The sequence below is a fragment of the Equus caballus genome, chromosome 22, assembly GCF_041296265.1.
Source record: "Equus caballus isolate H_3958 breed thoroughbred chromosome 22, TB-T2T, whole genome shotgun sequence".
NCBI lineage: Eukaryota > Metazoa > Chordata > Mammalia > Perissodactyla > Equidae > Equus > Equus caballus.
In genome coordinates this window covers 6,265,331-6,290,437 of record NC_091705.1, presented here as the reverse complement: position 1 = coordinate 6,290,437, position 25,107 = coordinate 6,265,331, and the positions used below count along the sequence as shown (strand labels likewise).

Below are 25,107 nucleotides of genomic sequence, written 5' to 3'. Positions count from 1 at the left end.
TTGTTAGTACATTCTGGGAATGTTCCTCGCCCCATAAAAAAACAGTTGAGGCGGTCCCATTCTCAGACTTGAGCCAGGAATAGAAAGGTGAGCTGCTTCCTCGAAGCCTCTCCCTTTAGCAGAGGAGAAAAGCAATGTGAACAGCTCTCCCCCCACATCCCCAAATCTCTGCAGACGGCCCAGCTCTTCTTGGTGTCTGTAAAACTCATCCCTGTCATGCTGCTGTCTACATACCTGCCTCCCGGCTGGGGGGAATACCATCAAATGCATTCTACTGATTTGGACTTTATTCCAACACCAAATTGTCCAAGTCTTTAGAGTGTAGCTGCTCCCCACCATGGCCATATACTTAGAAGTTTAGGAAAATAGAGGGTGTCTTCCTGCTTTCCCCAGGTTGTGACATTTCTTTCCATTATTTTGTGCATCAACAGGATTCATTCCCTCATTGTTTACTCACTGGATCTCTGGGCTCCAGTGAAGAAGCTGAATATAATTTCATTATGAAAGAGCATCTGATTTCAGCTGATTCCATTCACTTTTGACTTTGAGGTTAAACATTTCAAAAGATCATGTTTTCTTCTTTCTGCCTCCTCTTGAAATTCCCTGTTTGGATTTTCTCAGCTTCCTTGGCCTGTAATTCTCACTGACATGGAGGTTCACCTCCTGGCTACCTTGAGTGTCAGTTTCTACAAACAAGAATGGACAAGATTAGGTGACAGGCTACACCTGTGACACCTTGCTTCATCAGAGGAAAGAACGGGGCCATACTTACCAGAGTCCAGAAATCCACAACCAGCTGGAATTTGTCACGTGCGTGTTGTGGGCAAACACCCAGGGGTGCAATTCTCAGGGTTTGCAAAGGCCCCAGACTGGCCTGCCTTTACCACCTATCTTCCTTCCTTCCCTCCTCCCTGCCTTTCTTTTTTTTTTTTTTTTTCTTTTCCTTATTGATTGATTTTTCCCGGAGAAGACTCTTCCTAATCTAACATCTGTTGTGAATCTTCCTCCTTTTTTCTTTTTTATCCCCCATGAACCTCCAATACATAGTTATCTATAGTTGTAAGATCTTCTGGCTCTTTTATGTGAGTTGCCACCACAGCATGGCTACTGATAGACGAGTGATGTAGTTCTGGCCCCAGGTGCCGAACCTGGGCTGCTGAAGCAGAGTGTGCTGAACTTTAACCTCTAGGCCATCAGGGCTAGCTCAACTCCTTTCCTTTCTTTTGATGTCTAGAGAGTTAGTCTTCCAAATCACATGCAGTTTACAGCAAACAGGCCGCTGTGCACCCGTGTGTGTGCACCTGTGTGCATGTGTGTGTACCTGTGTGTGTGTGATGCATGTAAGTGATGGCTGGTATCGACAGAACACTTAAAAGCTGTGAGGAGATGGTACGTAGATTACGGTTACTGTCAGGTAACTCACTGCATCACAAGAAAGTAAGATGATTTTCATGGTGAGAGGGATACGCTCAGCTCAGAAAATGTGAAATCTTGTGCATCAAAGGGCAGAAGAGCATCTCTCTCTAACACAGCTGTGTAAACTTCCAGAGGCTGGAGTCCAGATGGGAATAATCCTTACTTCTCCCCCAACCCCTCAGAATGTGTCTTTGACTTTGTGGGTACTTAGTAAACATTTAATAACAGAAAGATTGATGGGGGTGCATAAAACTAATGTCAATAAAACCATTTACATGCAGTGATGCCATTCATGTCAGCTGACTGTGGAATGGCAACCCTGAGCCTTTCAAATGATGTTATGAAACCGAAGGTGACACCCATGACTGAGAGCTCAAGTGCGTGCATTGAATGTACAGGTCTGCCTGAGAATGTTGCCAGTAATGTACATCATGGAAACAAAATATTCAGGTGCAAAAAAGAGGGAGCATTCAGAGAGCCAGATAAGCCTGTGCACCTTTGGGTGACATTGTAAAGAACTTATGCAGGTGGATGGACGCCCTGAGGAGAGCAGAAGGCAGGCAGGGGAGGCTAGTAGGCAGAGTGGGAGACAGAGGAAATGGTTCAGAAAAGGCAGAAAGTGAATCTCAGGTTTGAATGCGAAGTAAGAGGAATGGAGGCAACAACAGCAGTGCAATTTAACAAAAAACAACCTAGAGACAGAAAATTCAGCATTCTCTATACACTGTCCAGCCTGGCGGCCACCAACCACAGCTACCTCTGGAGCACGTGAAAGGTGGAGAGTCCAGGCTGAGATGTGCTGTAAGTGGAGAACACACACCAGATCACGAGCACGTAGGGTGAAAAAGAAGACTGTAAAAAAAAGTTATTTTTATATTGATATTCCAATTACATATATTCAATGTTTAAATCACATACCAAAATAATAATATGTGGATATATTCAGTTAAACAAAACATATTAAAATTATTTCACCTGTTTCTTTTTACTTTTTTGAACTAAAAATTTTACTTCAAAAGCAGACAATTTTAAATTGCATATGTCATCTCAATAAAATGGAAAAAGTAAATAAGTTGCATATGTAGCTTACATTATATTTCTCTTTGACAGCCCTGTTCTAGAAGTGCTTTTAGCAAAGTCTAGGGAGAGGAAAAGGGGAAGATGGGAGGGAGAGAGTGTGTGGGAGTAGAAATCAGGTTGGGCTTCATTTCCTTCCCGGCTGTGGGCCATTGGGCAAGTTACCTACCTGGTGAGCCTCAGTTTCCTCATGCGCAAAATGATGCCTCCTCATGATGTCCATTTCATGGGGTTGTTGTTAAACCCAAATAAGAAACCATGCAGAGCCTCTAACAGGATACCTTGCCTGTAGCAGGGGGTCCTCACATAGAAGTTTCTTCTTCCCTTGCTTCCCTCCACCCAGAGTAACCCATCAGAGGCTCCAGAGGCAGCAAGGCAGAGCTGAAATAAACTTTAGTGAATTCTGAATGTATATCTCAACTTTCTGAGTGGCCTGGTTTGCAGCAGACTTGGCCAGTGAAAAGAAGAATAAAATTCCCAGTGGAGAAACCAAACGGAGATGAGAAAGGACAGCACCTAGCACACGATGACAGAGCTATCCACCCGATTTGGAGGGAAGATGGGATGACAACAGAGAGAGTCCTGAGAGTTCACAAGGAGGGCCTAGGAGTGCCCTGTCAGGTTGTGCTAAAAGCTGCTCTCAGGTATGCTTGGATCAAGTAGATACCTTTGTTCCTATTAGGTGGAGGAGTGTGATTTTTTAATTCTTTGCAGTTTTGGAAAGCCCACGTTGAGTTAGACACAGCCTCAGCACCCTACAGCATTAATACATCCCCAAATAGAATTTAGCATCCCTGAAAAAGAGAGTAACACCCGTGCTTATTGCTCAGCTCAGAGACTCCGAAGGCGAACTATGCACCGGCTACTTATAAATAAGCCACCTGCCAAAGGGACATCAACCCACAGTGAATGTCCCACGATCCTGGTGAGTGAGCCTCATGGCAGCAAAAGTGAATTATTTTGGAGGCCCCTGGTTGTGATTTGACACTTCTTAAATAAAGGAAACCAAAACCAAGGAACACTGATGAATGAGGAATTCCATCATCCAGTCCCAGTCTATTGGATTCGTAGTTCAAGAGTGGCCATGTTTTTTCTTCCGTTAGTCTCAACAATGAGAAAGAAAAATAGATGTGTGGCTAAGTTAGGACAATAGATAATCACCAGATTTCTCCAGGCAGTATTCTAAAAACCACTGGTCTAGAAGGGTTTCACGAGACTGACTTCTACTGCAATGGCACCAATGACTTTCTCATCCTTGGCTCAACATTCAGTCCCTCTTCAATGGGCCTCAGTTTCTCCTTTATAAAATGAAGATCGTTAGTGCATGAAAAGACATCATCAAACCAGTTCCCTTATTTTATGCCTGGGGAAAAGAAGGCCCCAAAAGTCATCCTATAAATGACTGGAGGGGATTGTGAGTTGCTTTGACTTTGAAGAGACGACTCCTCTCTGTATGGCAAATACATCACACCAAGGATTTCAACAACCCACGTCCAGTAGACGCTGACAGCCACAAGGTGCTCCAAAAGACACACCATGGGCATCAAAAGTTGCCTGTTACTCATATCCTTCACTGTGCATCTTCGGCAGAAAGAAAATCCAAAGATAAAATTTCTTTCTTACTGGCAAAGTGTTCAATGGGAAAATTGGTCGTGGTGTTAATAATCAGTGTGTCTTGTTAAACTGTCCTCTCCCCAGCCCCTATCGCCCAAATTGGTAGAGAATTCAGAGTCAGCTGAATACTGTCACCATTGAGTGAAGCCACTTAATATGTGTGAGTTTTCTTCTGGCGAACCCTAAGTAATTATGTCGCGCTGAGAAGGAGGCATTGTTTTGAGCTGCAGCGTAAAAATGTTGCTGTAGTAGCCAATGTGTTAAAAAAACAAAAGACAGTTTCAGCTCGGCAGCTTGAACAACTCAGAGGTAGGTCGCTTCTATAGCAAGTTTGTAGCACCTGGTTGGAACACCTTTCCCCAAGACTCCCAAGCAATTAGATTCATCTTTGATGAAGATTCTGCTTGAATATTTTGCCCATTTTTAATAGAGTTTTTGCGTTGCAGATGTTCTTTATGAATAGAATAAAGTGTTCTTTATTCTATATGTTGAATACAAGTACTTTATAAGATCTATATTTTGCAACTCTTTTTCTCCCTATGGCCTTCCTTTTCATTTTCTTAACAGCGTCTTTTGAAAGGCAAAGTTTTGTTTTGTTTTTTATTTTGATGTGGTCCATTTTATCAATATTTTCCTGTCTAGGTTTTTCCTTTTTAGTGTTCTATCTAATCAATCTTTGATAACCCAAGATTTTCTCCTGTATTTTCTTCTGGAATGAGTTCCAAGTGGCATTAGCTCCTAGCATTTTTTCTTTTAGTTTTTCTACCCACTCCCTTAACTCTGAATTTAGAAACAAGTTCTCTTCCACCAGCTAAGTGCACTAAGAATCACTAATTTGGCCAGTGATGGAATGCTTGTAAAATCATAGCAAATTGGATTCTTTTGTTACCATATACGCTCATGTGTTGGCTTCAGTGGGGCACTTGCTACTCACACTCTTAATTTGGGTGCTGCCAAAAATAAGCCCTGAGACAAGGACTAGGTGGAGACAGTGATGGGCTGGTTAATATTTGACAAATGGCTCCCCTAGGGGGGAAAAAAGCCCTGATTTGTAGCATCTGTCAGTTTCCCTGGTGTAAACACCTACACCATGACCAGTTTTAAACTACCAATACACCAATGGACTAGCAAAATTCCTGAAAATTGAATAATTATCCCTAGTGAGCTGACACAAGCCTGCTCCAGCACACCACCAGATGCAGGAAGTTGCTTTGAGGCAATGCCCAGGAAGCACAAGTGAGGGAGTGAGGAAATCAAGACAGGGGAAGGAGGGGAGCCGGCAAAGGGGCATTAACGAGCTGCTTGACAGCATGAACAGCTAGGGCTCAACCCTACTGAGGACTCTTGGAGGAATGGTGAGAACCATGACTCAGAATTGTCCCAGCGAGCTGAGCAGGCTGGGGCTTGATTCACTGACCCTACTACTGTCTTTGTTTTGTTAACGATTGTCCCTGGGTTTTTAAAATCTGGGCACTTTCAGGCCACCCTGCATGTGGGCTGAGGAAAGTTCTCTAGCACTGGAGGAGGCCTCAGGCAGAAAAGCAGAGCACCACAGGTAAGGTGGGAAGCTGTCCTGTGTAGGAAGCTGCCAGTGGGTCTTAATTTGTCCATCGTCAAAAGTGGGCCAATGGGCTTTAACAGCATCTGTTCCAATGTGCCACACACTTTTTTTAAACACTGGATTACCACTAGTCAACATCACCTCCCATTAGGTCCACAATCAAATGCACAATTCCCTGTCTGCTGCAAACTTGCTGATAAAATATAAGCGAGAAGAGGTACTTTCAATGTCGGTTAGGTAGTGCTTTCTTTACTGGCTCATAGCAGTGGACTTAAAGTCCCCACCTGACCAGACCCAGTGGCACTGGCATTCCCTACAGGAGCCATGATTTTCATTCTCCTTCTGTTCAATTAGTATGTGTTCTTTAGAAAGGGAGTGGGGAAATTACTTCTTGTCAGTTCTTAAAAAGATAGGCAATGTAAGTATGAGTAATAGGATCCAATCAGATAATTTCCTCATCTAGGCCACTTAATAATTGGAACTAGGTATGTGGGGAGGTATACAAACTAGTAGACAAGTTGTATTCAAATATTTTCTTATCTGCAGACTGACTCACTGGTAGCATCTTGAGCCATCCACGTTCCTGAGGTCATCCCACTGAGCTTCCCTGTTGGATGTCTGACCTAACATTTCCATGGTTATGTAGATCAGAGAACAATCTTATCATGACGAGTAATAGAATGTTCTCTTAAATTCAAAACTCTAGTCTTACTTGGGGCAAAAAGAAATTGGCTATGGCTCAATCTTCTCTGCCCGGGAAACTTCCCACAGACGGGGAACAGATGGGCCTAGATTTAGACACCATCTGCTTTTCAGTTGTAATTAACATCGGATCCAGGGGTGGGCTGGATTTTGCCATTACATTGGCCATCCCAGTTCACCGCTGGGGAATCCTAAATCATATGTTTGTTGGAATGTGAAACTTGGGTTGGGTTTCTTTGCGTGGGCAACAGGCTCTTATGAGACAAAGGAGGAAAAGAAAACCAGGCCCTACAGCAAACCATTCCTTTGTGCCTCTGCTTCCATCTAAGTGGCCCCCAGAGATGCAGTCGAGGAGAGGACCAAGCCTGCTAATCTTTTCTTGTGTTTTTGTAAAGAAGAAAGTACGAATGATTCCCTGAGTTCACTTCAACTCAGTTGGTCTCACTTTTCTATCAAGTTGATTAAAATATCAATAACCCCATCAACAATATTATCCAGCATTTGCTGAATGCTTGCAGCAGTCCAGCTATTGTGCTGAGAATTTTGCATGCATTATCTAGTTTCAAAACAACCATATGAGGTAAATACTATTATTTTTCCCATTTTATAGACAAGGAAAACTGAAGCCTTAACGAGGTTAAAATACTCACCTTGGGTCACACAGCTGAGATAAGGACCCAGACTATCCTATTCACAGTACATCACTGCCTCCGTCGACTTATTTATGCTAGGGGAGACCAGGAGTAACTGCTGGCAGATTTCTTCCATTCCTGTTTTGCAAGTTGCAGAAGAGAGCTGCAAAAACTGTAAGATGCCATTGTTCCCAGTCCCTTTATAATCTCAAGGGAATTTATTTCTCTGGTGCTTCAACGTGCTTTACCCCCGTGCCTTTAGATGATCTCCTGGGTTCTTTGCAACTCTGCTGCTTGCTTTTTCTGAGCCCTGGGGGAGGTAAGAGAAAGCATGATTAAATTTTAGCTCTCTGCCTTGGAGCCACAGCTCTTAACATTGGCGTCAGCATCTACAAACTGCAGGAAAAGTCAGTCCTTCTCATTATCAGTGACATTGTTCCTCCAACAACTGAGAGGATTTTTAGAACAGTCTGAGAGCATCTTTGTCTTGAGCCCTGTTGCTTTCTAACACACTCAGTGAACAGAATGCAAGAAGGACATCCCAAGACCAGCTGTCATTTGTACTGTTGTCCAGGTACAAAGGATTCCCTGGAATACCCCTAACATCAAGCCAGCCTATGTCAGCCAGAGAGGAAGGCAACCATGTGCCCAGCTAAGCTAATCACGTGGCAGGAGAGATTCTGAACCTCCTAGTTAGAAGTCCATCATAATCATCTGGTAATGATTTTAATGGATTGTCGTTGAAGTATGAAGTTGGAAATACTGTAATATGAAGCTTTGGTCTGGCTTCGTTAGTTGCACTAGATCTTAAGCAATAAAATGAAGCTCAGAGTTTAAGCCCCACACAAGCCTGCTGGCTTTGTTCATTTATACAGACAGCCCCGGACTGGACCTCTACCCACAGCCATGCAGCTGGTTAGCCCTTTACACCCATCAAGCAGGATCAGGCTCAGGACCATGGATGACCCAGTGTAGCCCTTCACCACTAGCAGGAAATCTCCTTGCACTCCAGGAGCACATCCTGTGATGCTGGATCAGTTCCAGTGGCAGGACACAGTAAAGACACATGGTTAAAGTACTCCCAACCTGGGAACTTTGCCACGGTTTTTCAACTGGGTACCCAAAGCTGGACTGTGGGGTGGCCATCTGAGACCTTCTCAGGACTCAGATCTACAAGGGGCACTAAAACATCACTCTAATAAACAGGAAAAATGGTGCCACTGAACTCAGGTTTCATAAATTTTGACCCCTCTACCTGAGGCAGACAGCTACCTAAAGTATAAATAAAAAAGATCTTCCTGCTTTTTGCCCCTGCCAGCCTATTTCTATTACATGTATTTTCTACATGCTCACATCCTCTCACCAGCTGAAATTTTAAAATTGAACAGTGCATAATATTTACCAACATTGAATAAAATCCATTTCAGTATCTAAATATTAAATATTAAAACTCCGAGTTCACCAACAAGAAGTTGCCTAACTGTAGAGTAGTTCTTTTTACAAAAGAAACTTGAAAAGGGAATACCAATTACAGAAAAATAGGGGAAGATTTTGCAGAATATTTTTCAGAAAACTGACTGTACTTGGCAGCAGTGGAAATGAATTAGTAAGAAACTTAATTTCTATATACTTTTTTTATTAATAGAAGATTAGTTTTCTCTTCCTTCCTTCACTAAATAAATGTTGAATAAATATTTAAAGAACATGGGTTTGAAGAGGCGCCAGATTATAAGCCTGCCTGAGTGCCCCTGTCTCGGGCCTGTTCTGTTTGGGGAAGTCTTGGTTGCTCGTCCATGATGGGCTTGCAGTTCCTCTGTTTGATGTTATCTGGCAGCTTCGATGCCCACCAGCTCCCAAGGCTGTGTTTGGAGAGAGAATAACAAGAAAATGACAGGAAGACAAGAATGCAAATATCTTGATAACTTTAAGCAGCCTGGTATCTCTCAAAGGCACAATGTTGTGCAACAAGCTTAGCTCTAACTCTGGCATGAAAATTCCCACCCTATTGTGGTTTTCCTCGGACAGACTGGGCTCAGGTTACTGATAAAAACTTTCAGGCAAGAAGCAGGTTTCTCACCAACCTTGAAATGAAGAGTTCCATCATTTTGGAGATAGTTGAGTAAATTTTGAAATTTCACAGTCCTCCAGAAAAGTTAAATTCTCTGATATTTACAATACATCCCTAGGGTAGAAGTCATTGTCCTCATTTTCTCAAAGGAGCCTAGAGAGGAAGAGGCCACTGTTGGTAAACAAGCCTGTCGTCAGTCAGTCTTTATATGGGATTTTCAGAACTCCCACAGAGTATGCCACTATGGTTTAGTGGTTTAGTGGGGAAGAGAGAGGAGAGTGTCATTGAGAAGCAGGAGAGGAGGAAGGGAAAGAAATAACTCAAGGAAGAATGAGAGGTCATGAGAAACCTTCCAGCCAGTGGGCTTTCTGAGCCTTCAGACCGCTCCTCCTCTCTTGCTGCTGAAAGCAATTAGTATTGGAGCCATGAGCTCTGGCTTGGACTGGAGTCATACCAATGGGGTAGAAGTCCAGTCTCTGTCATGCACTGGCTCTATGACCTTGGACTTATACTCACTCTGGCTGAATTTTCTTGTCTGAAAAGTGGCAATAACAACAGTGCCTACTTCATGGTGTAGTTGAGAGGATTAAGCTTTAAAGGAGCAGTTCTGTGTTCAGTATTCAATTCTATGCCCAGTGGTCAATATTGAGTAAATGTCTGCTGTCATCATCATCACCTTCATTATCTTTCTCATCATCGCCATCATCGTCAGTCTTTATCATCATCACATCACGATCACTATCATCACCTCCACCATCATCATCATCATTTGCATCATCAAATCATTATCACTACCACCGTCACCATCATCATTATCGTCATCTTCACCATCCACCTCCTCCTCCTCATCCTCATCATCACATCACAATTACTATCATCAACATCACATCGTCATCACCATTACAACCAGCATCACCACCATCAGAACCACTGTGGTGATCACCATGATCATAAGGCTCATCTAGTGGAGTCAATGGTGATTCCTGTTCAAGACAGGTAGTCTGCACTTATCCATCCAAATATCTCAGCATGGTATATAAAAGCCTCCCCAAGCTGACCTTTGCCTGTTTCTGCAGCCTCATCTTTCTCTGCTTCTTCACTCACAATCCACATCAATAGTGAATAATTTATAGATTTCAGCACAAACCTTGTTCATTTATGACACCATGCTTTTATTCATGCTGTTGCTTTGTCTAGCCAATTCTTTCCTGACTTCTTTGCTTAGCTAATGCCTGTTCATCTTCTTGGATGTGATATAAACATCACCTCCTCCAGATTGCCTTACCATACCCTCCCTTTACTCTCTAAAACCTAGGTTAGGCGTCCTTCCTCTAAGCTCACTTAGAAGCCAGTGAATAGCTATGTGTTTAGCTTTAACATCAAATTCTCTGCTTACATATTTCGCAGACATATTGGTCCTCAATCAGATCCTCCTTACTAGCTTGTGTGCCTATCCAACAGCTTTTGTGTGCTTTGCTTTTCATGGGTCACCCCTATAGACTTCAAAGAACTATATTGGGCTGGAGAGCCACTTCACCAGGATGCACTGAGAGTGGGAAATTCCTGGGAATTTGTGTTCTCTGGGGTGGCCACTAGCCAATGAATGACTGGTACAGTAGTAGGAAAGCCCAGCTCCTTTGCCTCAAGGCAAGACAAAGTCTGTGGTGTAACCTACACTCCAGAGTTCTGTGCAGGATTGGGCTGAGGCTGAGGTGTCACCTGACATCACACTTTTCCTTGGCTTCTTCTCCTTCTTTGTCCTGCTCCCCCACTACCTTACTGGTCTCTCATTGCATATGAATTCTCCTGTGAGGGTCCACTTCTGGCCAGTCAAGACCCAGAAGCCCATTTCTTTGGGCTAGTTTATACTACCTGAGAGCAGATTGCCCTTTCACACTAAATGTCATGTTTAAATGAATGGGCAGAACTGCTAGGCAGGTAGGGAATTTTCCATCCTCAGTGCCTGGAGTCCACTGGGAATGGATGCCATGTGATTAAGACTGGAGACTTTGAAGTCATACAGCAATAGATTTGGATGACTGCTGACTCTGCTAATAGGCTACATTTCTTATTCCCTTGAAACCTCAGTTTCCTCATCTATAAAATGGAGACCTTATAGGCCCAACTTCTGTATGTGGGTTACTGGGAGGGTGAGATGAACTAATGCATGCCAAGGAGCCCATACAAAGAGCTCCTTCATTTATTTATTCATTCATTCATTCATTTGAGAAACATTCCAGAAAGAGTGCCAGGCCCTATTGTCGATCTGGGGGTACAGAAGTAAAAAAAATTATTCCAAACCTCTGCCCTGGTGGACCCTCCAGATGTTGATGTTATCATCATGATAGACTCTAGGCCTGATGTGCTGAATATCTCAGTGTGGGGCTCTTGAAGTTCAAATATGGGTTCAGTCTTTCAGCAGCTAGATAGTTAATTCCTGTCTCCCAGAATGAACTGGAAAGGTGATGGGAGATGGTGCCTGTGAAGTCAGGTTCCCACATGAGGCAAGTCCTAGGGGATGGGAGATCTAGGCCCTCGTCTGAGCTCTGTTGGGAACCTTGAGAGTGAGCTGAAGTTGTGGGAAGAGCAGTGGCCCAGTGGTCCAGGGATAGGAGTTTCAGAACAGGCCTGGCCAGTATGAGAGAGTGACAGAAGGAAAGTTATTTAACTGCCCAGGCCAATTGGACCTGACCTGAGGTCACAATTATAACCATTAACAGGTTTCATATGGTTGGTTCATTGCTTTACAATTATTGAACTCAATCGTTCAGTCCATAAGTATTTCTTGAGCACACACTGTTTGCCAACCCTGTTCTGGGCACTTGGGATACATCAGAAGACAAGACAGGCAAAGACCACTGTTCTTGTGGAGCATACATTCTGAGGAAGCAGACAGGCAGTGAAAGAAACATAATAATGAATAAATTATCTAGTATGCTAGAAGATAATACCTGCAATGGAAAAAAGAAAAACTGGAGCAGGGTCAGAGGAGTGTGGCGGGGAGGTGCAGGAGAGGCATGTTGCAAGGTCACAGTGGGCTTCAGGAGGGTGAGGTTTGAGCCAAGATTGAAGGAAGTGAGAGGAAGGAGCCATATGGATGGCTGGGGAGAGTGGGAGGGGTAGACAGAAGAGCAGTGAAGAGCCAGTGTAAGAGCCCTGAGGCAGAGCCAGCCAGGCTTATTCAAGCAACAGCCAGGAGGCCAGTATGCCTGGAGTGGAGTCAGCAAGGGAGAAAGTAGGAGGTGAAGTCAGAATTGTTTAGTTTCCATCACTCAAAATTAAGAGCTTTTACCTCAAGTCCAGATTTACAGCTTCTCTCTTGGAAAATCAGAAGCTCTGGCCACATTGAACACAATTTCTTGTGCAACAATGGCCAGGGTAGAGCCCAGGTGGGCTCACCTGAGGTGGGCCTCTCTTGTCCAACGAGCCATGGACCCTACCTCATCCTTTTCTCAGTCCCACACCCTGCAGCCCCTTTTGGCAGTTGAGGTGGTTGTGCTGGGCGGCAGCCTCTGACAACGCCGAGGGTGCCCAAACTCGTCATCACTCACTGCCTCCACCCCTTCACTCAGCCCCGATTCTCTGTGCCTGTTCTTGTGCAAGTCAAATGAAGACTTCTTCTGCGTAACACCTTGAAAAAGGAAGAAATCCTTATAGGTTTAGGGTCATTATCCTTCCTGATTCTACAACTGAGGCTCTTCCTTTGGAAGGAATAAATGGGCTTCACAGAGTGTGTGCATGTGCTTGTGAGGAGGGTTACAGTGGATCCAGGAAACATTTCCCCTTCTCCGTCACACTTGTCTCCAGTCCTGACAGTAGAGCTTCAGGGGGGTTTTATTTACTTTTTCAAAAATGAACTTTTAAAAAATACCCAAAACTGTGTCTTGATCATACCACCTCCCACCCATTCAAGTGGCTACTATCAAAAAAACCCCCAGACAATAACAGGTGTTGGCGAGGATGTGGAGGTATGGGAACCTGTGTGCACTGTTGGTGGGAACGTCGATGGTACAGCTGCTGTGGAAAACAGTACAGAGGTTCCTCAAAAAATCAAACGTACAACTACCATATGATCCAACAATTCAGCTTCTGGGTGTACACCCAAAAGGATTGAAAGCTGGGACTCGAACAGATATTTATACACCTGTGTTCATAGCAGCATTATTCACAATAGCCAAAAGGTGGGAGCAAGCCAACTGTCCATCGACAGATGACTGGATAAGCAAAATGTGGTATATCCATACTATGGAATGTTATTCAACCTGACAAAGAAAATTCTGATACATGCTATAACATGAATGAAGCTTGAAGACACTATGCTAAGTGAAATAAGCTAGTTACAAAAGGACAAATACTGTTTGATTCCAATTATATGAGGTTCCTAGAGTGGTCAAATTGATAGGGACAGAAAGTAGAATGATGGGGGCCAGGGGCTTGGAGAGGGCGGGGAATGGGGTGTTATTATTAATGGGTACAGAGTTTCAGTTTGGGAAGATGAAAAAGTTCTGGAGATGGATGGTGTGATCGTTGTACAACAATGTGAATATGAATGTGAATGTGAATGTTCTTAATGGCTTTGAACTTTGCACTTGAAAATGGTTAAAATGGTAAATATTGTGCTGTGTATATTTTGCCACAATAAAAAAATTAAAATTAAATTTTTAAAAAATCAAAGATATATAAAATATATATATACATATATACACACAAATAGAGACAGAAAGACAGACAGAAGAGAATTAGACACAGAGGCTTTTTTAATGACCCAGCCCCTCATGGAGAACTTGGCCCTTCTCCTCCCACAACCAGGTTTGTTCTCTGTCTTGTTTGAGGAAGAAAAGCAAGAAATAGGTTTACTTAGAGATGGAAATGGTCCAAGAACCCCAGGAAGCGGTTCAGCCTGTGACCCCGAGAGAGAATGGTGGGGAGCCCCCGAGGGGCTCAGACCTCCCCAGACATTCTGGGCCTGCCCCGCTGCCCCCTGTGTTTCCGGGTGTCCAGCAGGATAAACCCCTGCGGGACGTGAAGCACCCGGTGCCGTATTTGTATTCTCATTCTTCCTGATCGTGACTTCTCCTTGCAATTAGACTTTTCCTGTGTCCTGACACTTTCTACTTCTTTGCATTTACCAGGATTGTATTGTATACATTGTCACTGTGAGCCTTCATAAATCCTCGAGCAGGGAGGGAAGTAAGGAAGGGCTGATGTCTTCAGAGGTGAATTTTGAGGTTAGACTTAGGAACCTGTCCATGTCCCCTTTCTACCTCCTTTTACTCCTGTGGCCCCTCTTCTGTCTCAGCTCCCCCTCCTCCCTTGCATCCTCCCCCAGTTTTCCTGGATGCTTATTCTCTGTCTGCACCCCCATTTCCACTGTCCACTCTTCTCTGCCCTGCCCTGGACTCCGGGGGAGCCAGTCTCTAAGGCTCCCACGACTCTGGCTTCCAGGTCAACAGTAGGAGGCACCAACAGGAGAGGGGAGGGCAGGATGAGAGAGCAGTCGGTTGGGGCGTTTCTTCCCTGCTCCCTCTTTGCTCTCCAGGGTCTGGCAGCAGCTGCTTCCCTCCACCCTCCGTGAGTACCCACCTGCTGAGCAGCTTTGTCCCCACACTCACCAGGCTGCAACATCTCTGTCCCCTCCTCTTGTACCTTCAGGCCACAGGGAGGGGACAGCTTCCCCCATTGCTAGGCTCTGGGTGGCTTGTATTCTGTTAGTTCCCTTAACCCTGCCTGCGTGCTGCAAATGAGCCTTCATTGGAGTCTCTTTGGTTAAAAAAGAGTTCTCTTTTGAGTGTTTCCCACCCGGAGCCTGACAGATACACCAAACCCTCCCACCATTCTGGACTTAATTCTTTCTCAAGGGGTCCCACTGGGGGCCTGTGGAAATAGACAAGGGAATGCTGAGGATTCCCTCCCAGGGGTTCCCTTGGACCACGTGCAACAGAACCAGCTGGTACTGGTTAGAAATGCAGATCCCTGAGCCCCAACCCAGACCTGCCAGATAGATCTGGAGGTGGTGGGGCTGGGACGCTCATTTTGTATGCATTTCCCAGGTGACACTGGTACACATTAAAGTACGTGGTGATATAGAAACTTGTGCTTCTTTGTTAGTACATGAAATATAAGATCTCATCACTCCTGATTTTTCAAGTAGTGATGAACGTACATGAGATCCCTGCAACCCAGGTGATGAGGTATGACAGGTCTGTGATTTCCACTGGGGACGTATTCCAGGTCTTGCCAATACTACTGTGGCTTATTGCCTGTATTCACAGTGGAAGGAAATGCGGAATTCTGCCTTAGTGTTAGTGAAAACAAAGATGCAGACTCTTCACGTCCAACTTGACAAGCTCCTGAAGTCTTTCTATGTACTCCTTGAGGAGTTAAGGGGCTCAAGGACCCCAGGTTAGGGGCCCCTGTCTTATATGAGGTCTCTGTAGAAGGGGATTTGGGGCCTGGCAGAGGTTAGAGGAATAGATGCTCCTCAAATAGAGCGCAGACAGTCCTCTTCCTGAGAAGCTGTGTGGTGTGGTGGTTAGGAGCACAGACTCAAGGAGACAGGTCACCTGGGTTTGAATCCTGCCTCCGCCACCTATAAGCTGTGTGACCTGAGCCAAGTCACTGAGCATGATTCCCACCTGCGAGGCTAGAGTATGCCCGTTGCTCTGTCCTGCAGCCATCGTGAGGGTTAATGGAGAATGTGTGTGCCTGGCACCTGGAGAGTGCCCTGTAAGGCCCACGTGGGCCTCAGCCCAACTGCATAAACCTGTCTCCAGAACCCTCCTTTAGTGGCTATTGAGGGGAAGTGGCAGTTATCTTCCCACTTCCTTGAGAAACTGATGGCCAAAAGAAATAGATGACTTCTTCAAGGCCTCAGGAACCAGTCTCTCAGAGTGAGAGGCATCTGGAGTAAGGAGAGAAGAGAGAAAGAAGGAAGAGGATGTGGGGGAAACTGAAGCATTCTTCCCCCACTGAAGTATTTCTCCAGAAATGGCAAATCTCTCATTTCTGAGGCTCCAAAACAGTGACCCTAGTGCAGTGACCTCCAAGAACAGTGATCAGCCATGGGCCTCATCTGGGCATCACGAAACTCCTTTCAAGTGACATAGTTATGGGATTTATGCTAATGGAGCAGGTGCATTAACATATATTCATTTCCTTTAGCATTTGAGTCCCTGCAAGAGAAACCTTTTCAGTTAGCTGTGAACTTCTAAAGACCTGCAGAGTGCCAACTGACAAAATGACCCTGGGGTGGGACTAAGGGAGAGAATCCCCCTAGACTTTTGGAAGACAGTTGTTTCTGCTAGTGGCCTGTCTGGATTTCAGGCTGCATTTCATTCCTTCTGCAGTCTCCCTTAACCCACTTCCCTCTTGTTTTAATTTGGGCTCTCCCAGAAGCAGCCCCTGCGACAAGGATTGTCAGTGGTGATTTGTGGGTGGAGGGAAATAGCGGTATGAGAAGTGAGACAGGGAGGAGAACGCTGCTAATAAAAGGTCTATGGTTGCAACACTGTGGGCACCTAAAGCTTAATTCAGCTGGGAAACCCAGGGAGACAGCAGAGAGTTACCCCACCCAGGGGGCGAGGGAGTTGGGGTACTGATACATAGCTCCTGTCAGTCACTGTTTGAGGCTCCCCAGGCAGCATGAATGCCCCAGCACTTCTTGACTGCTTTGTGTAAGATTAAATCGAAAGTTTTCAAACAAATTGAGGCAGATTCTGACATTTGGAAGGCAGTAGAGCTCTCTTAATTGACAAGGCCTGAAGAATATGGTAGGACCAGGGGGCGCCCAAAGCCATCTGCTACCTTTTTCTTCCCTGCAACCCAGCCCCCCAAATTCTCTAGGTCAGAACCCTGGTCTGGCTGTGAGGCTCAGCATTTCTCTCTCTAGTCGCTAAAGACAGTGAGTGTTTCCAGAAGAACAATGTCCATACTGGTAGCAGAATCCGAGAGTGGGCCTAGTAGAATATGAGAGTGGGTTAGTCAGTCTCTCCGTGGCATCAAGGGGCCATTAGATACCAAGCCCATAATGGGGAAAGATGATTTTTTTAAAAAATAACTTTTTTTTTCCCCAAGTCTATCCATAGATAATCACTTGAAACTATGACAAAGACAAGGAAAAAGGAAGATCTTTTTTGGTGATTATTCAAACCATATTCCCTGGGAGATTTAGAACAATTTCCACAATGGATAGGATTCTATAAATCTTCCCTAGGAATTGCTTCTCTGGCACCACCTTCTTTGAAATTAAAGACAGGGCCACACGGGTGCAGATGACATAGTGAAAGCAAGTTATCTAGGAAAACCACTGACTATAGATGCCACGTAAAATAGTGGATTAGTGTTGGGCCGTGTGGACGCATTTGCCCTCAGAATTTAGAAGTCCTTATGTATATCGGTGTTTCAGCTAGAGCCCATTCACCTCCATGAAGCCACAGGCCACAAAGATTTCCTGTTACCTTAGGTATTTTTCAGTTTAACCACCTTAACCAAAGTTTCTAGTTTTATTGTCTCAATCAACCTCTGAAATTTCCTGATGAGATAGTATTTATCTTTCAAAATCCCAGTTCAATAGCCACTTTTTCCACGAAGCTTTCTCAGACCTCCTTCACTACCCTTGCCCAGAAGAATGAATCTTCTGTACCCCATGTCAGTCAGGGAGGCACATGGCGGCAAGTATAGAAACCCCAACTAATGGCAACTGGTCTGGGAACTGAAGCCAGTAACTCCCTGCCTCCCACAGGGGCGGAAAGAATTAAGTGATACAGTCCTTGTAAAGTACCTCCAGCATGCCTGAATTCCTGGCCCACAAATCGTGGCATATCATTAATAGTATTATATTATTGTTGTTATTGTCAATGATACTATTATATCCTTTAGAAAGATAGGAATGGTCAAATTATTCCAAGAAGCCCTCACTCTCTGAAATATTCAGAACGGTGATATTGATGGTGCCGTCAACATCAGTAGGCTCTCTGCATCTTAGTTTGACTTTGTATGTTTGTTTTGGTCCTTTGTTCTGTTTTGTTTTTGTTTTCTTAGTAGTAGTAGTAGACATTTTTTTGAGGGGTCTTAGGTTCATAGCAAAATTGAGCAGAAGTACAAATGTCCCCTTGCCAGCCCCCCGACATGCACAGTCCCCACCCCACCCCCCACCAATATCTTGTTCTGTTTTGTTTGTTTTTCCAGAGAGTTAGGGCAGAGTTTCTTGCAAGCAAAGTGGCAGGCCTGCCCTCAGCTGCCAGGAGGTGCCTTGCAGCTGGAAAGGAGCCCCATGGTTTGGCAGGCCCCTCGCATGTCCAGAAGAGTTTTGCCACAGGGTGTCTGACTTGGGTGGGCGTCCCCGCCTCACACTGCCTTGTGCAAAGAAAGTAACGTGGCTCTCAGTAGCCATCACCCTTGCAAGCGCAGAGAGCCTGGCATGGCTATTCGTGTCTCGTTCTGGTCCGAGCATCGATATTGCAGGTGTTGGATGGAGCTTCTTGGCTTGAAACAGGATCACTATGTAATATTGGAACATAGTCTTAGAGAGATGGTTTATGGACTTCTGAGCCACTTGGGGGTTTCAGTGAGTTGACTATGTCAGCTGTGGACAGCTTATTTAGTTCTTGGTTAATCCACAAATGTGCAACTCTGTATTCCAATTACTGCATTTGCCTGTCCTTTCAAAGTTAATGATAAAACCTGCATATCATTGGATCAGCCAGGTTATACAGCAAGAGAGGATTGGAGACCATTGCAATTTGGGAATGTGTATCTGACTCATCCACAAACGTATAGAATACAGCATTAATTTTTTTAACTTGACATTTTCTAAAAAATAAACACCCCACAGGCAAATAATTTTGTACAGATTATGAGTAGACCGAGAAATAAGAAGTTCTATTTAAGGCTTTTCTGCATGCCGGGCTCCCCAGCTCCTCAGAGATTAAAAAAGTGTAAGACAGAGTCCTTACCACTCACATCTTCTACCACCTACAAAAATCACACAATAAACACAAATTCGAGGTGGACAAATCAGAAAATACAGACAGAAATTATAAAATACAGATATAGTCATTCCAACCTAGGGAGAAACTATTTTGATTTATGGCCTTACAAACTCTTATATGCAAATACATGTGTGTGCGTGCACTCATATACATAGATAATTTAGCAAAAAAGAGATTATACACTATTTTATAACATTTTTCATTTAGCAGTGTATCGTAAATATCTTTCCTTGTCTCTAAATATGATTTACATAATACCTTTTAAAAGCGTTTCATTGAATGATGATCCTAGTTTATATAAGTCATCCTCTATGGTATATTTTCTTAGGTTTTGATAATTTATTATAGTCAGCATTCTGGAATGAATATTCCTGGTGCGTATGTTTTTGTGCCCTGTCTGATATTCCACAGAATCAAGTGTTAAGATACACTTTAGGATCTTACAATCTGGTTGAAGGGATCAAACACATGTGAAAAAGAAAACCAGTTTATAAAGGGAGGGAGGGGTGTCTGGTGCAACAGCCCAGAGTCAAAGGGCAGAGAGACCATTTCATACTTGGGTTGCTACAGAAGGCTTCATGAAGGACAGTTGCGAGTGTCAGAAACTCAACTCAAATAAGCTTAAGTGTAAAAGGCATATTATTGGCTCATGAAATTGGAAAGTCCACTTTGGTTTCAGACTGAAACTCCAGTCAAACTGGCCTATTTGCCAGTGTGTTATATTATGAAGTCGAGAGGCAGGGTGGGCTCTAGCACCACGTGATCAATGGCTCAGTGATGTCATTAAGTTGACTCAGGGTCAACTTCAGCTCAAGTCAGATTTCCCTCAGTGTGGCTGCCAGTGGCAATCAGGACAGCCAACTTTCCTGTCTGCAGCCAGCACTGGAGGGTGAGACATGGCTCCCTCTGGCAAGGACTATAAAGTCTTTCCTGCCCTCTGATTGGGCAGCCTAGGTCATGTGCCCACCCCTGAACCAATAGCCATCACTGGGGAATAGTACACACTGATTGGCCAATCATTATCAGCTCCTGGAGGAAAGGGTGGGGTCACCTTCCACATGGGGTGTGGTGGATATTTGGACAAAACTGGGGTCCCATTATGAAGAAGTGGGGATGGGTGCTGGGTGATCAACAAACAATGGAATCCAAATAAAATTTCATTAATTAAAGAAGAAATATAAAGTTAGGTAAGTAGAGAAGTCATCAGAATTCCAGAGGATACGCTGACCAAAGATGTGGCAGCGAGATTGCAGAGGCTGTCCTGCAGGGAACAGGAGGGTGAACAAGCTCAGCTGGAATGGGATGGGTTATATAAACTGGGATCATCATTCACTGAAATGCTGTTAAAAGGTATTATGTAAATCCATACTTAGAGACAAGGAAAGATACTTACGATACACCGCTAAATGAAAAATGTTATTCACTTATTTATTCCTTCATTGCACTTATATTTATTGAGTACCTACTATGTACCAGGCCTTGTGCTGAGTACTGGGGATAAATGAGATAATGTTCATATCCTCATGGACTTCTAGTGGGGGAGATAGACAACAAACAAATTAATTTAATACCTAATATGTCAAAAACAAAGCAGGATAAGGGGAATAGAAAGAAACAGGAGGGAGGGGAGTCCAAGGCCTCTTGCTTAGATGGACATTAAACCAGGGACCTGAAGGAATGATCGAGCAAGCCACGGTGATCTGGGGGGAGCATGTTCTGGGCAGAGGGAATGGCAGAGTACAAAGGCCCTGGGTCAGGTGTCTGTGACATGTTTGGGAAACAAGGAGGACGAGGGGGAGAGTTGTAAGCAGTGCGGTCAGCGTGGAGTGGTAAGGTCAGGTAGGTCTTCGCAGGCATTGCAAAGACTTTGTGTTTAACTCTGAGTAAGATGGTGAACTCCTCATACCAGAGGATGTCATTGAAGCAGAGGGTGGCTGGACCCTCACCCTAATCGCTTTGCCCTGACTCTGACTTTAACTCCTTCTCTCCTCTCTTCCAGGCCATGTACATGTTCTACGCACTGGCCATCGTGTGTGATGACTTCTTCGTCCCCTCTTTGGAAAAGATCTGTGAGGTAGGTGCCTCGTATTCTCAGCGTGTCTGAGCCAGGCACTGGTACTGCTCCAGCCTCCTCCCCCAAGGTCCTTAGGAGCCCTCCACGCAACCAGGGTGGCAATGCCAGGCGCCAGCGTGCTTCAGAGGGATAGCCCATATGAGCATAACCACTCCATCAGGCTGCTTAGAATCTCTGGATCCTGGTCCACAGTCAGGCTTTAAGGCATATGATCAGCTCTCCCTGCTCCATTTGGCCATAACAAGGTGCTATTTGTGTTCGGCTCCCATCTTCTTTCTCTTTTAAATCCTGCTCCTCCTTTCTCCCTGTCGCTTCCTCTGTCTCCTTCTCCTCTGGATCCTTCTGCCCCCGTAACCCTCCTCTGGTGACTCGTGGGGGCCCCGCAGAGTGGAAATCCTCACCATACATCTCCGTCACCCTTCCTCTTTCTGTGTATGTACAGAGATGCTCCAAGCAGACACCTGAAAGGCAAGGAGATGAGAGGATGGGCCGCAGAGACCAGGAAAGGGACTCTGTTTGCTATCAGACCTGTGAACGCCAGGCTGAATCAAGTCAAATCCCTTTCATCAGAAAATATCCAGCATATCTAGAACTCTTTCATTCTCTTGCCGCTTTCATCTCTTGTCTGTTTTGAAATGTAGTTCCCTTTATCTGGAAGCTTTCTATTTTATTTTATTTTAATTCAGAATCCCATTTCAGAAAGGATCTCTTCCAGACACACCTCCCATGGGGAACTCGAGTTCTTTATGTAGTTCTCAGACTTTGTCATCCCTCCCCTTTCCTCCCTCCCTCCCCACAAGTGTCTGATTCACAAGGTCTTGGGGGGCAGAGGGGAACAGAAGAGGCATTTCTGTTAAGTTCCCAGGTGATGCTGAGGCCATTGGTCTGGAAACCACACTTTGAGAACCACTAACTTAAGCAGATGCTTCTGCATCCTGGAAGTCTCTTCGTTCTGTGTACTTGAAAAAATAGGAGCACTGATCCGCAATAACCCCAGAGAGGCCTGCGAGCGGCTTCCTCTGTACCGCGGAAGTAGCAGAAGGAGAGGGAGTGCGCTCGTGTCTGACATGGACAGTGGGCAAGGGTGGAAGCCTTTGTCAAAGTGAGGACACCTGAGGACAGGGTCGCCTTATGCGGCAGGGGAGGAAACGCTGAAGCACCCGAAATTGGGGCCATTTGTGATCTCTGAAATACCACCATTTGGTGGTTTATTCTACGTGCAAAGCAAGCTACTCTCTGTCTTTCCCACACATTTTTTTTAACTAGCAAAGCCTCTGTTCTAGAAGTGTACGCATAATTGTCAGATGGGTTCCTCTCAACTGAGGAAGCCCACAGAACCTGCAAGCATGCCCCCTTGAGGAGGAAACAAGATGAAAGGCAGTGTGGGCCTTGCTGCCAGGGGCTGGGTTCTAGGCGCTGAGCTGCTCCAGAGTGAGATGCACAGGGGGCTGGCTGAGGAGCCGGGGGGTGGGAGAGTGCAGCGAGAGAAAAGGGAGAGAGAGATTGCTTCGTCCAGGGGATCGGGGAGGGCTCCTGCAGGGGCAGGATTGGAGCAGCCTTGGAGGGAGGGTCTCAGCGGCAACAAGTTTCAAGGGAGGATATTTGAGCAGAGAAGAGTCTGACCCATAGAGCCAAGGGGGAGAAGCCGGAGCTGAAATCATCGTGAAGGGAGCCTAGGGCGTCAGGAGTCAGTGCTATGGAGGGAGCTTGGGAGGCTTTGAGGACCATGTGCTTGTAGATGGAAGGAGCCCAGAGACAGGAAGACAGACCCCCTAGCTGGTGACTAAGCATCCAGTGCGATGTTGCCAGGACCAAAGTGAATTAGGGGAGAAAGAGGAAGGGATGTAAGGAGGTATGGAGGAAGAAGCAAACTGAGTGGATGAAGGAGAAAGAGACAAACTGGAGATGAGCCAAGGTGTGGACTCCACAACCAGTGCCCCAGCAGGGAGCCGGAGCTGGAGCAGAGACAGCGGTGCTGGCTCACAGCTCAGGGCCAGTCTTGGCAAACCACCCATGGAGCATGAACTCTTAATTAGATTATCTTCTTGCAGACTCCCTGCGCTGGAGGGACAAGATGCCCCAGGCGTCCCTCCAGCCACACCTTTCAACTTGAGGCATCAGTACTTCTATCTTAGGGTCTTCTCAGAACCCTGTGTGAAGTTTAGCTGTTCAGTCAAGATCAAGGGAACCCAGGATTCTAGGTCAAAAGGCTCAGTTAGGGCTCCTGCGGCAGCTCCTGACTGAGCAGTGGCCTACGCCGAGGCCATGCTGCCCCTCCATGGCTGAGCAAGGAAGTGCAGCTGCTGGTGCCCCGGGGAAGATGGAAGATCTCCTTCAAGACTGACATCTCCTAGCTGGGGTGCCAGGAGGGAACCAGCTATTTCCTGCCAACCAGCAGCTTGCTGTCTGGGTCGTGACTGAATGCCAAAAAGCTGAGCATGCTAGCCAGCCTCTACTGTGCACTTGTCTTCTTGCAAATCACTTTTTGGATTAACGAACAGGGTTACCTGGAGAGCTCGTTGTGTAGAGTGTCCTGGCAGGGCTCTTCCTCACTTTCTACTCAGTCGCAGCTCCACCCCCACTCTCCCTACAGGGGTTTCAAGACAGCATGGAGGAGGGGGGCAGGTTTCAGGAAGGTGACTCCCCACCCCCAGCCTCCATAGCCTCCTAGAATCAATGCTCGCAGACGGATTACCATGAGCCTAATTCAGCCTGAGATCCACGGTATTGAAAAAAATCAGGATATTTTGCATAAAAATGTGAATTTGGGTATCTCTTAAAAAATAAGCATGTGGCAGCACTAAGGGAACTGAGCAGTGCTGCCTTTAGAAAGGAAGTGAACGCCCCCCACACCTCACTCCTGCCTGCTCCACTTCTCCCTGTTATCTGTGTGGCCCCTGGGAACATTGGGTTGGGGATCCCTAGATCTTATCAAGAGCCCCCTCCATGAGCCTGCCCCTTGAGGAGGATGGCAAGAGGAGCCATGGCCCAGCGGGGTCTGGGGCAGGAGTGGCTGAGCTCTGGGAGGAAGAGGAGGAGGGGGACTGAGCCTGGGACCTCAGGGGTCACGGTCATCTCTGTTTCTGGGAGAATCTCAACTCACCGTATTTGTCCTCGCTCCTCTGCAGCGCCTGCACCTCAGTGAAGATGTGGCCGGGGCCACGTTCATGGCGGCAGGCAGTTCCGCCCCAGAGCTGTTCACATCAGTCATAGGTAGGTGCCAACCTGGGGAACGTCTCAGCCTTGCCCTCTCGAGGGGACCAGGGCTCTGGGGACAGATGGCCTGCCAGCAGGTTGTCTCACAGTCAGTGAGAATCTCCAGACCCCAAGGAGCAGAACAGCAGCCTCCTGCCCCGCTATAGTTGCTGTTGCTATTTCATTAAAGTGATGCTTTTACTTTGCATGAAGGTGCCAATGCTGCAGTGGGACAGTTTCCCCAGTGCAGATGAGAAAGCTCTCTCCAGTCCTTGGCTGTTTCCTGCTGATCTTGAGAAGTGTGGAACTTAGCGCCTGTGAAAGCTCCCCGCACCCACCTTGGAATGCAGCTGGCCACAATGGCCAGGCTGACACTGGGTCTGTGTTTCAGGCGTCTTCATCACCAAGGGCGACGTGGGAGTAGGGACCATCGTGGGCTCAGCAGTATTCAATATCCTGTGTATCATCGGTGTCTGTGGGCTCTTCGCCGGGCAGGTAAGAGTGACGGCAGAATGTGGCATCTGGGGAGTGGCGGCGTGGAGGTGGGGCAGGGGCCTGTCTGGCAGGAGCACAGCCAGCGTGGGGCCCGTGGGCTGGGGTCACGGTGCCATGGGATCTCACAGCCCGGGAGGCTGACCCAACTGGAACTGGAAGTTGTCAGGCACCGCTATTTGGTCTCCATGTTGGTGGCATGCAGAGTAGCCTGGTCCACGTGAGCCATCAACCAGCCTGAAGATGCAGGCTAGGAATCTGAAGGTGTCGCCTTCATTTCGATGTGT

The 25,107-nt window shown here is 45.9% G+C and overlaps 1 protein-coding gene across 3 annotated transcripts in view; it reads left to right on the top strand.

Annotated features, from left to right (window-relative positions):
• The window catches only part of SLC24A3 (solute carrier family 24 member 3), a 458,647-nt gene that overhangs the window by 313,434 nt on the left and 120,106 nt on the right, over nucleotides 1-25,107 (top strand). For all 3 annotated transcript variants that reach the window (XM_005604455.4, XM_023626042.2, XM_023626044.2), the window contains exons 4-6: nucleotides 21,059-21,133; nucleotides 24,262-24,346; nucleotides 24,720-24,823. In XM_005604455.4, the coding sequence (XP_005604512.2) occupies nucleotides 21,059-21,133; nucleotides 24,262-24,346; nucleotides 24,720-24,823 (264 nt within the window). The remainder of the gene's footprint in view (nucleotides 1-21,058; nucleotides 21,134-24,261; nucleotides 24,347-24,719; nucleotides 24,824-25,107) is intronic.